The sequence below is a fragment of the Melozone crissalis genome, unplaced genomic scaffold (genome assembly GCF_028551555.1).
Source record: "Melozone crissalis strain CALT ecotype California unplaced genomic scaffold, PUWL_Pcris_2 ptg000068l_1, whole genome shotgun sequence".
Lineage (NCBI taxonomy): Eukaryota > Metazoa > Chordata > Aves > Passeriformes > Passerellidae > Melozone > Melozone crissalis.
The window spans coordinates 10,990,795-11,004,327 of record NW_026535846.1 but is presented as its reverse complement, the minus strand read 5'-3'; the positions used below and the strand labels follow the sequence as shown (position 1 = coordinate 11,004,327).

The 13,533-nt window shown below is 44.3% G+C and overlaps 1 protein-coding gene across 3 annotated transcripts in view; it reads right to left on the bottom strand.

The window, feature by feature from the left end:
- Positions 1–13,533, bottom strand: part of PASD1 (PAS domain containing repressor 1) — a 51,234-nt gene that overhangs the window by 19,899 nt on the left and 17,802 nt on the right. Inside the window, exons 2-8 of one of the 3 annotated variants that reach the window (XM_054289782.1) lie at positions 8,217–8,308; positions 6,784–6,840; positions 5,323–5,477; positions 4,514–4,605; positions 2,671–2,760; positions 1,474–1,594; positions 55–168 (exon numbers count right to left, since the gene is read on the bottom strand). In XM_054289782.1, the coding sequence (XP_054145757.1) occupies positions 55–168; positions 1,474–1,594; positions 2,671–2,760; positions 4,514–4,605; positions 5,323–5,477; positions 6,784–6,815 (604 nt within the window). In that variant the 5' untranslated portion in view covers positions 6,816–6,840; positions 8,217–8,308. Of the gene's footprint in view, positions 1–54; positions 169–1,473; positions 1,595–2,670; positions 2,761–4,513; positions 4,606–5,322; positions 5,478–6,783; positions 6,841–8,216; positions 8,309–13,533 lie in introns of those variants that run through there. The other 2 variants (XM_054289783.1, XM_054289784.1) reach the window with 2 other exon arrangements.

The window sequence follows — 13,533 nt, the reverse complement described above, 5'->3', positions numbered from 1 at the left end:
TACAATTAAAGGAGAGAGGTGGAGAGACAAAGGTAGGCTGGAACAGTAACTTACCATGAGTAAAATATTTAAAATCCACTACAAATTTCACATATTCATACATCAGGGGTTCATTTGGATCTAAGCTGCCTCTTGCTAAATGGCAACAAAACTCTATTTGTTTTTCTGCTGAAACGAGAGAAAGAGAGGGAGACACAGACAATGTTATTAGAAGTCTGCACTTTAGCTCACTCACATATTTAATTTATCTACCAAGTGCTATCTGAGCACACCCTGCTGGGAAGATTCTGATACCCAGATGTAAATATATAACTACTAGGAGCAATTATCATCTGTTTCTGCTTAAGGAAATGTATTCTCACCCTTTTTTCCTGTCTTTGCAGTCACCCCAGTGAGTTGAGCAGGAAGCCCTGGCTGCACTGGCCAGCACGATTTTCCCCTGACTCCATGGATGGATGCAGGATTTCATGCAGGGCAGGTACAGGGTATTGCAGCACTGTGCTCTGGCACTGCTCAGTGGGATCAAAGGGCACTGAACTCACCCTGAGCCCTTCCATTAACACTGGAGGGCACTGGGCCAAGCTCTAATCCAGTTTATTGCCCCAAGTCTGAACTCTATGGATTAGACCATATGGCCTTCAGCCTGAGGGAAACCACCCCCAGGCAGAGCATCACCAGGGTGCTCAGAGCATCACCAGGCTGCTCAGAGCACCAAGAGGCTGCTCAGAGCACCATCAGGGTGCTCAGAGCATCACCAGGCTGCTCAGAGCACCAAGAGGCTGCTCAGAGCACCAAGAGGCTGCTTAGAGGACCATCAGGGTGCTCAGAGCATCCTCAGGCTGCTCAGCTCCCACTGGTGCTCATAGGGCAGCAGGAGGGGAGCCCCGTGCTGCTCAGTGGCTTTTCCAAACTCACTGGGAAAAGGGTGGGGGCTCAGCACAGGCTGAAACATTCATTAATGAAACACAGGTGTTGGGAAGATGCTCCTGCCTGCTCTGGTCCTGGGGACGTTTTCTGAGGGAAGGGGACATGGGACAGCAGCCTGCAGTACAGATCCTGATGGACTGTTCAGATAGGAAGTTGCTTAAGTTACATTAGGGCTTCTCTCGTGTCCTGAGACAAGCAAGCTTCCTAAGAAATGATGGCTTTGCCAATACCGTTTGGGATTTCTCCAATTTTTTTTCCCTTGAGCCTTCACTCCTTTCTCAGGGTTAGTCCAGCATCCCATCTGGGGAAAAGCATCTACCATCCAAGGGGCAAAGCACATGGTAAAACAAAGACTGTCCTAATCAACGAGCAAGTACTGGGAGCGCATAGGAACATTAGAGATGTGATGCACTAAAACCCACAAATGCAGCAAGACAGAAGTGGCAGGCAAGAGCATTAGACAGCTGGAGAGCTCTGTGCAGACTTCCCTGGGAGCTGTTCACCTCTGGCAAACTTCTCTGACCCACAGACAAGAGCAGAGCTTACCATTGAGAAAATCAGCTGCAACAGGATCTGTCATGAGCACATGTGGAGAAAGCAGCTTGTATACCTCGCTCTGCTCCCCTTCAGGCAGAAAATTCAATATATTTTGGTCCACCAAATCTGACTGATACAAAAGAATGCTTTGTCATGTTCAGCAGTACAGCCTGACACAACCACATGCCTTTTTACCCTCAGCAGAGCACAGACACTGCTGGTCTGGTGCAGATGCCCAAGACAAGGAAGCCCAGTCAATCTGCAGATGGATCTAGGGCAGAATCTAACCCTTAGACTATTTTACCCCAGGATTACTATCTATTTGCAAAAGGTTGAATAAGTTCCAGAGGTTTCCCTTCAGTTCAGGCAGATACAGGCTGGAGAAGAAACCCTGGTACCACAGGAATATAACATGATGAGAAGTGAAACATTTTTCTTTGAAAGCAGGACACAGAAGAAGGAGAGCTGCTCCCTACAGCCTCCATTTGTCATCTAGGCTGAACATCTGGCAAAATCAGCTTGACCTGCAAGTGATTCAGTGCTCATCAACCCACACATCCTGATTAAAGGGGTTCTACCAAAATGTCAGCACAGATTTGTTCTTTGCACACATGACATTCAGGTAACTGTGTGCTCCAATTTTCCCTCATTTAGGACATCCTTGGTGCTTCATGCTTGGCACTAGATAAAGAGAAAAATGTTTTTGAGGGGCAAAGCTGAAATTTCTGCACCTGAAAACTAACTAATTTCTAGTGGTTCTCTCAGAAAACTCTGAGACCACACATTTGTTACTGAAGACTATGGGCTCAAAGTAGAAAAACCCAATGTCATTCAAAGAGCATAGATTCAGTTCTGAAATAATATTTACCTTATCTAAGAAGAGCTCCAGCACTCATTTCACAATCATAAGATTTTCCATTAACCTGGAGGGTCAAACACCTCCCAGACCTTTAGATGGACAGCCAAATGATGAGCTATGAGCACAGAGATTTTGCATAGTTGGGTTTTTTTAAGCTAATTCACAGACCCTGGGAGAGAATCTGTTATTCACAGGAACTTGAGAAACTCCACAAGAGTTTGTTGGTTGACCTCCCACCCACAGTCAGTTCCCTCTTTGGTTGGACAAAACCAATCCCCAGCCCTGCAGTGACTGATTTGCACTGAGGAGGGGGATGAGCCTCAGGGTATTGCATGGTCAGAACTTACCGGTAAGTGTCCCAGCAGAGATGAAACACTATCAGACACATAGATAATAATCCCATCAGTGGTAAGAGCAATGAGAAAGCCATCCAGTGCCTAATGATAATAGACAGGAAAAAAAAAAGGAAAAAAAAACCCAAAACAGAATTATGCAATGGAAAAACTTAAAATATTTTAGATTCGTTGATTCTTTAGTGATGCTTCTAACAGCTTAAACCTAGCAGAAATTAATCAAAGAAAAGACAGCTCAATGTGGAAAAATAAAAATTACACATGCTGTCTAATTCAACATTCTTTTTATATTCTTATTTTTTCATTCTCATTATTATTAAATTGACTTGTATTTTTCACCCAGTGAGTATTTATTTAACATGAAGTGAGACAGTGATGCTTAGAATTTCAACACCCACACAATCCTGCTGACTTCAGTCACTTCATTATGTGTTCTGAATTACACAATAGTTAACAAACTCAGTGCGTAAGGAGATGTCAGATATCATCATGGCAAATCCAGCTTTGTGGATGGATAAGCAGAGACAGAAAAACTATACAATTATGTATTTTTAGCAGTTTATGGACAATATGAAAAGGATCTAAAGCCTTATTTAGTTTGCTTAAAGCACTGATTTGTAAGGTGAGTGACAAAAGAATTTTAAGGCTTGTTCTGTTTTCCCCTTTCTCATCCACTGTCCCAGAGTCAAACCTCTCTGTCCCTTTTAAGTCACTGCCTGTGCTCTTCCCCTTGGATGTTGTGTTCTCCCTATTCTTCACAGTATCTCCTTGTACCATTTATGCAGTGTCTGTCCTTATTCTTCCCTAACATCAAGATCTGGGAGGTTTAATAGCTGGTCAGCACTGTGCACAAAGCTCTTCTAAAGACACTGTTAGGCTGCTCTGCAGCTCAGCTACAGGGACCAAAGATGCAGCATTCCCCATCTCCCCAACTCACTGCCACACTCTGCCTTTGCTCAAATTGGGTCCTCTCTGGGAAAATCCCACTGATTTTAAGCAAACTGTTCACTGGTCTGCCAGAGTCCAGCCAGCAGTTATTACAGGGCTTGCTCTCCCCCACCACTTCCAGCCTAAGGGGGGAATTTGTTTGGATTCAGCTGGAACAAGCCGGCTTGTTTGGCAAGAGAGATTCCCAGAAAGAATGAACAGACTTTTCCAGAGAGGTGAGTCATGACATCCTGATGAAAAAGAGTAGCTGAGACACAGCAGCACCTCCCAGCTCAGCCCAGCATCCACCCTGCTTTTGGTGGGGCAAAGAGCAGCGCTGCCCACGCAGGGCAGGAGGTGTCCCTGCCACAGGAGCCAGGGCAGAAATGTGGGTTTGGGGGATGTTTCTAGATCAGCACAGCATTTCAGAGGTGGGAGTGTAAGAGCTGTTTTCCTGAATGCACTTGAAGGCAATTCGAGCAGAAGAGGCAGCACTCCCAGAGAGAGGACAGCAGCTGCAGAGGCAGCACAGGCAGTGCTGCTGCCTAATGGCATGTGGGAGGAACAGAGCTGCTCTGCTTCTTTCAGGCCCTTTCAAGTTTTTCCTAAAGCCGCCAGCTCTAGCGGCTCTTCTGAGAAAAGGAAATTCTCTTTTCCCTCTCTCACCAGGCCAAATCAACCTTGATTCCCAAACCAAAAGCCATTTATCTTCAAGGGGAAGCAATCTTATTTTTAATTCTGTGTCTGCAAAGCATTTAGTACAACATTGGCCTCTGTCAGGTCTGCATTGTGTGTGCCAGCAGAGTAGAAATCATTAACATTGGGACCTACAGGTGAAAAAGAACTGTATATCCCTGATCTACTCCACTGAACTGATTATTTCTCACTAATCTATTTAATTTCTTCTTACCTCTAACATCAACTGGGTGAACTCCTCGTTGCTAAGAAATGAAGGCTTCCAGTCTTGTCTAATCTGACAGGCTTCTGTCTGTGCTGTGATTTCTTAAAGAGAAAATATCAAAAAAGCAACATGACTCATGCTACTTGGATTTTTTTTTCGTTTTCAAGTAAGATTTCTTTAACGAAGCTGTTAGAGGAATAATCCTTATATCAATCTTCACACAAAGCCTTCTTGCATGCAACAGTCATTTTCCATGCCATCATGATACAAATGCATTAGAAATCAAGAAAGGGAAATGGAGATATTCTAGGTGGCCTGAAGATAACCTTAAAAATTAAGATCAATGGGCTAATTTTAGAGTAGTAGAGAATTCCTGTGAGCAAAGGGTATCTGCAATTCAGGAGCTGTGCCCTTCAACTCTGGAGCTGTTTCACAAGCTGCTGTTGTGAGTGCCCAGGCAGCAGGACAGGCTTATCATCTCCTAATCCAAGAGACCTGGGAAGATGGCATACAACACCCTCTCCTCTGACTTTTGTAATGGGTGCTGTTCCTCAGCTCTTCTGTTTGAGAGAGCACAATGCAGGCCAGGGGATGTGGAGGCCAGTGAGGGTAATGATGTATCTACAGTAAAAGGCACACAGCACTGCACCTTTTCAAACCTGTGTTTAACTGGTCAGCAATGTATTCAGCCCTAGCCACCTCCTGAGGCCAACTGTCCCTTATTCTGCCCCTCAGTCAGGCTCCTGTCCTCTCTGGGTGGCCCCTGAGATGCTTGGGATTTGCATTTTCTGGCAGCTGCAGGGCAGCGCCCCCAGTACCTTTCTGTTTCTGTAGGAAGTCAATGGTCCTCTGCAGGATTGTGGACTTGTCCATCTTGAGAGGGTGGCCATGGCCCTGCAGCATGGTGCACAGCTCCTTAATGAGGACATTGAACTGGTCTCTCCTCTTCTTCTCAGATTTGTTGCGTGATGCCCTGGGGACAAAAGCACAAATGCCACTCAGCAGAATGAAGGAGCTACAGCCCAAACCAGGGTGAGGTATCTATCCTGCCCCACAAAAACACACTAGATACAGGAATCTAAACTCTGCTGGGAATGTTTATTTGTTTAAAATTGGGCTTGCACACAAAGATTTTGCTGGTAGCAAGACTGAACTCACCAGCAGCAAGGAACATCTGGAGGTAACACATATTTGGGCTCATTTGGGAAAGATCATATCCTGACATACATTTCATACCTTTCATTTCCCACTGTTTCAAAAGCAGTGATAGTGAAGGTGTTATGGGACAAATTCCTCCAGTAAGAGAAAAGTGTGTTCATGCATATTCATGTTTTGCTCACTTAATTTTTATGAACTTTTGTTTTGCAGTTAGTACACAAACATATAAATGTCAAAATGTGAAGGATTTCTCTGATTTGCACTTACAAAAGGAGCTTATCAAGAGACAACACTGCAGAGGCAACTGAACTGCAGAATAAAATCTTGTATGTGGTCTTGAAAAACTACTGCTGTGATGTATGAAACTGGGAATGTTACAGGTCTGGCTGCAGAATTACAATTAGCTTTCAGTTGACAAATCAAGAATATTTATTAGGCTTTCCCCCTCCATTAAAAACAGTAGAGGAGAAAACAAACCCATTTAGTTCCTTCCAAAGTTTTCTTTCCAGTGCTCATATCTGAGATAACACTTTTCATGCAATCTCTTCCAGTAGTAATTAATTTGCTTTACAAGTGTATTCACGATGATGCATACTTGCTGTGATCCAGACTGAGGGTGGTATGCAGAAAGCATTTCCATTCATACTCAGGTTGGCATTTGGATGTTCTCAGATCCAGCATTCACAGCCATCTCTGTTTTGGCACTAGTGTGCAATGACTGAACAGAACTGAGTCAAGAGCTTCTCTGACAGAGATTAACTCAGGCCTGGGCTAAAGCAGGACTGCAAAGGGAGCTCTACCCCAGGTGGGCAGCACTGCTTGGTGCCAATAAAATCACAGGTCAGGAATCCTGCTTCAAGATAATAAATAGCCATGGGATAGCATGAGCTCCTGAGGGCACAGCAGTGGAATTTAAGGCCCACTCAGCCAGATTACCCATTGTAGGGGTGGCCAAACTCTGTGAGAAGCCTGAACTTAAATTGTGTTGCTTGTGGTCAGCTATACACAGCCTGTAAACTGTGTGGGAGCTTTGCCTCTGACATCAGTGGGGTCAAGTTCATTGTCAAGCACTGGACAAAACAGCATTTACAGTTCTCCCCCAGGAGTGCATGCTGTCATACCTCTTTGCCCTGTCCTTCTCATCTTCATCCATCAGTTCGTTTACACAACACAGGGCTCTGCAAGGGAAAGACAGAAGCACTTACTGAGACACATTCCCTATCTTGCTCAGAATGTCAAAACATGGAGTGTAGTGATAAGTCTTTGTACTTAAAGACCTCCTGGATGTTTCAATCTTCCCTTTCCCAAATTCCACTCCTGGTATATCTTTCTTTGCATGTTCAGTCAGCTACTGAGGCATGAGAAGTGGGACTGCTGCTACATGCCCAAACATCCACCTACAGGGACTTTAAAAGGAAAGATTAAAAGCTAACAGCCCCTCAGCCTGCCTTTGTCCTGCCCTCTGAGGATAGGGAATCCTGCTGAAGCACCCATCTCTGTACAGGAATCAGCATCTTCCTGTCAAATGCAAGAGCAAAAAAGAGAGAAATCTGCCCTGGTGTCTGCAGCAGGCAGCACCACAGCTGGTCCTGTTCTGGGAAATCACAGAGGCTACTGCTTGATTTCAGTCACTGCCCACCCTGCTTGAAACATATCTGAGATTTCCAGTGGAAAGACAGAGGAGAAAGAAACTGTGCTAATCCCCTAAAGGACTGGCATTAGGCAACAGCAGCATGCTATCAGGCTATCTAAGAGATGATGTGATAGACAGGTCCATCCAGAGCATCCTGCAGCCAGTGACTGTTGCTTGCCATGCTGGACTGCTCCCACATCATCTGAGCTGTGTCCTGGGACTCATACCCAAGGCTTCAATTTAAATATCCTCACCTGGCACTAGCCAGGGAAGGAGAAAAGTGGCAACAACTCCCAGTAAGGAGTATTGGGAGTACACAGTACTCTAAAGCTCCATTAAATGATGGAAAATTCAACACAAAGGTAACTTCTTCACTGGTGACTTTCTGTGACTCAGATGGGCTGAGTCTGAGGGACAGGAGCCAGGGAGGTGCAGGTGAGGCAGCTGCTGTCACCCCACACCACGTTGCCCAGTTCAGCTCTGCTGGAATGCCCTTCAGACACCTCTAAAGAGGAAATCACACCCATCCCCACCCTCAGAACCAATCTGCCCCCATCTCCACAGAGCACTTGCCCTGCAAAACACCCCATGCTGCCCAGAACTCTAGGGGCACTTTTCAATAGGTAAATCCAAAAGATTTCCTCTCGTTAGAGACTACTCCAAGCTCAAACATGTTGGTAGCTATAAAAATAACACAAACCAGAACCACCCACAACTGTCAGGAAGTCAAGGATGCTGCTCACAGCAACAGCCACAAAATTTTATCCTTCCTTCCCCGCTCCAGGGCAAGGATCTCCCTCCCTGCAGATGACCTGGGCAGGAGATACTGTATGAATTCTTTTGTTATGAATGCACTCCAAAGAGAGGGAGTGGTTCTCATTACTTGAGTCACCAAAAGCTACAAACCAAATTAGAAATTACCTGTTCTATTCCTCAGATTCATCAGTCCAGACTGACAGAGTGGGATTAGCACTTCTTACCACCATGTAAATAGAGATGGAGAAAAATTAATCCTGCAAGGAAAAGCAAGTCCAGTTAAAACACAGTTGCAGGTAAGACAGCCTGGACAGCTGTAATCACTTCAAGCTGAGAGAAGTCTACCGCCACAAATTAGAACCATACTCAAGTATGACTAATGAAAGCTCAGCAAAGCTTTCCAAGTTAAACCAAGTTCTTGGGCTCCTGGTTCTGTGGGCATCACCTACTGCCACAGAAGCAGCCTGGGGAGGCCAATGTGAGCTCTCATGCCCAGAAAGCTGTGTGACCCAGCAGGGTGGGAGAATGGCCCCACTGGCCAGGAGCCACTGAGGAGCAACTGGAGCTCTTCCAAATACGACAGTTTATCTGGTGTGCTGTGAAAACCACAAGCATGACCTGAACCTCATCTATCAGATCTTGCAGCCAAAACCTCCTTCAAGACAAACATCATCAGCAAAGTCAGCACAAGTCACAAGCACCCAGCTGTGAATGGACTCAAGGCCTCCCTTTAATACTTGCTACTGATGGGACACACAAAATCTAGGGAAAATATCACCTAACTCCTGACACCCCAGTGATGCTGTAACTGGAAACAACACCTGCACAGCAAACTTAAACTCAGTGGATCTGCTGTGTCTCTGCTCTCACAGCAGTGCTACCCCACCCATGCTGTATTCCAGTTCAAAAGGAGTGTGTGATCTTATTTGTTACCCTATTGAGCTGAGGCTCTTATCCCCAATGCTCATCCCTCAGTGCTGTTCTGTCAAAATCACCCACTTGTTTCTTCTATAGAAAAATGCCCCCTACAGAAGATTTGGTGACTGGGGATAAGTTCAGAGATGCACAGGTATAAAGAAAAGTCTTTTTAAAGCAATGGGTTAAATTACAAAAAAATTCTTGTGGATACACAGAAAGTTCTATCAAAATTCATCAGGGAAAAATTGTTCTTTGTGTGCAGACTTGACCATGCAAAAATTCAGCTAAAGAAAAGGATTTTTCCCAAGCTTGGAGTGCAAAGCATTATTTTATAGAAACTGTATTTTATGGAAACTTTGCCCACAGGTTGTCTAACAACTGAAAGCTCCCAGGAAGCCTGATGGGTTTCCTGCCTCATTAGAATGGTTGGCCTCCCTCCCACCCAGCCAGAACAGAAGAAGTCTGTTGAGGAGTCAGACTTCTCTGACTTCTGGGACAGAACAACTGCTGAGAAGTTGAGAGAAGTCCTGGTCACCAAGAGTGCCAACAGCCCAGCTGATGCTCACTGAGCCCAAACTGGGAAATGAAGCCCAAACTGCGTTCCCCAGTGCCCAGGAGGAGCTGTCACTGCTGCAGTGCAGCAGATCTGGGCTGCCAGAGGAATGAGGCTTCCTAATGAAAGTGAGCAATGCCCTCAGCCAGCAGCAGACCTGGAGGAGCTCACAGAATAAACACCCATAAAAGAATTCACAGGCCCAGCCACCCAGAGCAGCTTTCTGCATGATGCAGCAGGACGGTGAGCAAGAAAATGTCTTAGCAGAAGACACCTAAGGACAAAATAATCTTAACTGGATTAAGCACTTCAGGACTGCATTTAGCTAAGTGCTTTTTGTCTTGTTATAAGACAGAGCTAAATATAGTAACCAGAATACTTAAGAATAGTTTCATAAGGGTTGTATACATTGCTCAGCCAGCTAAGACACTTAGCACTACTGACAGCAGTATGTCTGCAGGTTAAGAGTATTTTAAATAGATCCAGATAGAATCTCTTTGACCTTAACTGCATTAACCAGAGGGATCAAAATTTATTTATTGCCTCCTGAAAATCCCCTTCTGTAACACTTTGAGAGAGGGATTCCTGAACTCTGTGGGCAGGTAAAGAGGAAACTTGTCAGTGCTGCTGGCATGGTTTCTCACCCCACCTACAACAGGTGAGGATCAGCTTTCTCACAAAGCAATGCACATCCATCACTGCTTAATGCCCTCTATAAAGGGAAATTATTTTTTCTTCCTTTGTACAGGGAGTCTCAAAAACCACTCATAGCATTTTAAGGGTACATTATATTTCAGACTTTTCAAGTATCACAGTATTTGAAGTTGTTTCCAGGGTTACAGAAAGGGTAATGTAGCCAAATGACAGCCTCAACAAGACAAATGGATTTTGCAGTCAACAACTAATAGTTAAAGTATTATTCCAAGCTATCTGCTATATTCTGGCACATTTTTTACTGAAGGGAGAACAGGAGAAGGAATTTTCTGTTTCACAGAACTATCAGACTCCAGGAGCTACCTAAAACTGCAAACCTGTGAGTAAAGAAAATGTTTATTTATTGACTTGCTGGAAACCATCAAAATATTAATATTACCTTGGGATAATTCTTAATGGAACAGTCAGACTTGTGTCCTGAAAGCAGCAATTCCTATGAATGTTTCATTATAGGTTAAATTTTAGTTATTTGGTTATGCCACTCATGGCAGGGCAAAGATATTTCTGTGAGAGATGCTGGCCATTTCTTTGTGATCAGCAATGAATAAAGCTTTCATCCATCACCTAAAAGTGTCCCTGAACCAGGATGATTTGATTGCTTTTCCCAGCTACAACAACTGGTCTAATGAGAAACATTCTCTATGCATAGAAGCTTTGTTCTGCTTGTATTTGAGTTTTCATAGAATTTTGCATTAAAGTAACATACAGCAGTTAGGGAGTCTACAAATCTGTACCATAAGAAACACTTTAATTATGGAAATATGCTGTGCTAATAATTTTCACAGACTTTGCATGCAATGAATTCATCAGAGAGCCCCCAATTACAAGATGCAGCACTTTGTGGCACGATGCAGTCACAAATAAGAGAGATAACACATTCTCCAGCAATATGATTTACATGTCAGTATGCCAATGTTCCATTATTCTTGAGGCAACAGGAGGGCACAACTCCCTGGCAGCAAAACAGCTGATTTCACTTTTAAAAGGCAGAATTTAACCTCTTCAGTAAAGTGCTGTTCATAGTTGATGTTTATGTAGATGGCAATTGGAAAACCAAGCAGTGTGGCTGGGTCCCTGTGGTTGTTTAGCACAGGAAGGATCAGCAGCTCTGCTGAAGCCCTGGCCCTGCTGTGCCACCCACCCCGTGCTCCATGCTCTGTCACACAGGGACAGATGTTTGCCCCAGTGTCACAGTGACTGGGTGACAGCAGCTCAGCTCAGCTGTGCCATCCCCATCTGCCAGAGCACCCCATGGGCACGGCCTCACCTCTGCTGTGCCCCAGCCCAGCATGGAGCATCACACAGAAACACAGACACTAAACCAGGTGTGCCAAAGCAGTTGCATACCTGTGCTATTTGATCTGCTTGCTTAAGTTTTTCTGCCTCCACTTCACCCTCTCCTTTCCTTGCCATGCCTTGCCTCCTGCTGTTCTTCACTCTTTTCTGCCCTTCCCTCACTTATCCCCTGTACTTGACATCCATAGGATCACAATGCAGAGAATTGGATCTCCTTTGAATATGGATTCTCTCCATCTTGCTGTTTCTTATACCACCTGCCTTCATCTTTTCATTGCTTTTTCTCCTCCACGTTCCTCACTTTCTTCTTCTCAAAAGACAGAAAATGTACAATGATCTCAGTTTTGACAATCACCCAGCCATTCCACTGTGGGAACTTGGCTTCCCAGGTCTGAGCCCCCCATGCCTGACAGGTTCTCCTCTTTAGGGACACACTGCCTGAGGAATCAGGCTGGGATCTGATGGGGTTTGGCTCCACTGTCCAGCTCCAGGAGCTCTGGGTCCTGTCCTGCCTCACAGCTCCCTGTCCCAGAGCTGTGCAGCTCCAAGCTTGGCACAAACACCACCCTGCATGCCCAGGGAAGTGCCCCAGCACAGCCCAGCCCTCCTCAGCAGCAGCAGCACACCCTGAAGTTCTCTGGGGCTGCTGTGCCTGCACCTGAACCCTCACAGCATCTTTGTTTGCCACAACGTGGGTGATGGTGCTCAGTGGGAACCAAATGTTCTGTGCTTCCCCCTTGTCACCTGCCACAAGTGGACTTTTTGTGCTACTACTGTGACTTTTGCATCCCAATGCTCTTATCTACAGCACACTCTCCCCTGGTTTACTGAGCTCTAAATTTAGCTGGTTACCTGTGACAGATTTGTGACAACATCCATTACAGCAGGAACAGCTTCAGACAGAAGCTAAAAGGTGTCCAAAGAAAATGGATTATACAAAACAATTACACCATAAAAATGGTTGTAATGGAACACTGTGATTCAGCACAGAAGTGACTTGAAAGATACAGGCAGGAACAATGGTGGTATGTTGGTTTTCTTTTTCTTTTTTTTGTTTGTTTTTGTTTTGTTTTGTTTTGTTTGGGTTTTTTTCTGTTTTTTTGGTTTGGTTTTGTTTTCAACCAATACACGCTGCTTCTGCAAAATGAAAGGCAGAAAAGAATTAAAAACTAGCAGATACTTAAAAAGAAAAGATGATTACTGGAACATTTTGTTCTCTAGGATTTTTGTCAAATCCTGGAGAAAATAGCTGTCCAAGTTCGCTCTGTTCTAGCAAATTGCTGAACCTTGCAGGGTAAAGATACAACATTGTAGAATATTATTCAAAATGTCTCTGGGGTTTCTGTAACAAGAACAACATGCATCTAATTAATTCTACCAATTTGTCTAATGGCTCCTTAAAATTCCCAAAACATGGCAAAAAGCAGAATGCTGATTCACAACCCTAGGAAATACAAAACTACTTTTAGCACAAGCAAAACAATATTTCTTCTGCAGTCTTGGGTGGATACCTGTGTTCATTTGTTGCCATTCAATTACTACAAGAAAGGTAAATAAATGTGTGTTGTGATATGAAATGATGATATCCAAACTATAAACAACACTTTACCATACCTGACTCAGACAAAGAGCCAAATAATCCTCAAATAATAACATGACTCTCCCTCATGTAGGATAAGAGCAAAGGTAGCTGTTCACAGTCAATCCTTCAGCAGAGTTGAGATTGTGTGTTTTCAGGGAAAGAATATTGAAAGTGAATGGTCAGAAGTTTTTTGAACAGAATGTTCTCCAAAACCTATAGCTCTTAAAGCTCCGTCTCTGTTTCTGGCTGATCCAAATGATGCAAATTCATGTGTGTGGGGGTGAGTGCATAAACACACATTTTACTTCAGAGCAATTTGCAAAAAATACTGAGAGCCATTTCTGCCCAGGAAAGCAGGGGTGACATTCAGATGACTCCTGCAGTGTTCACCTCCTGATTTTGGGAGTTTAGTAACGATT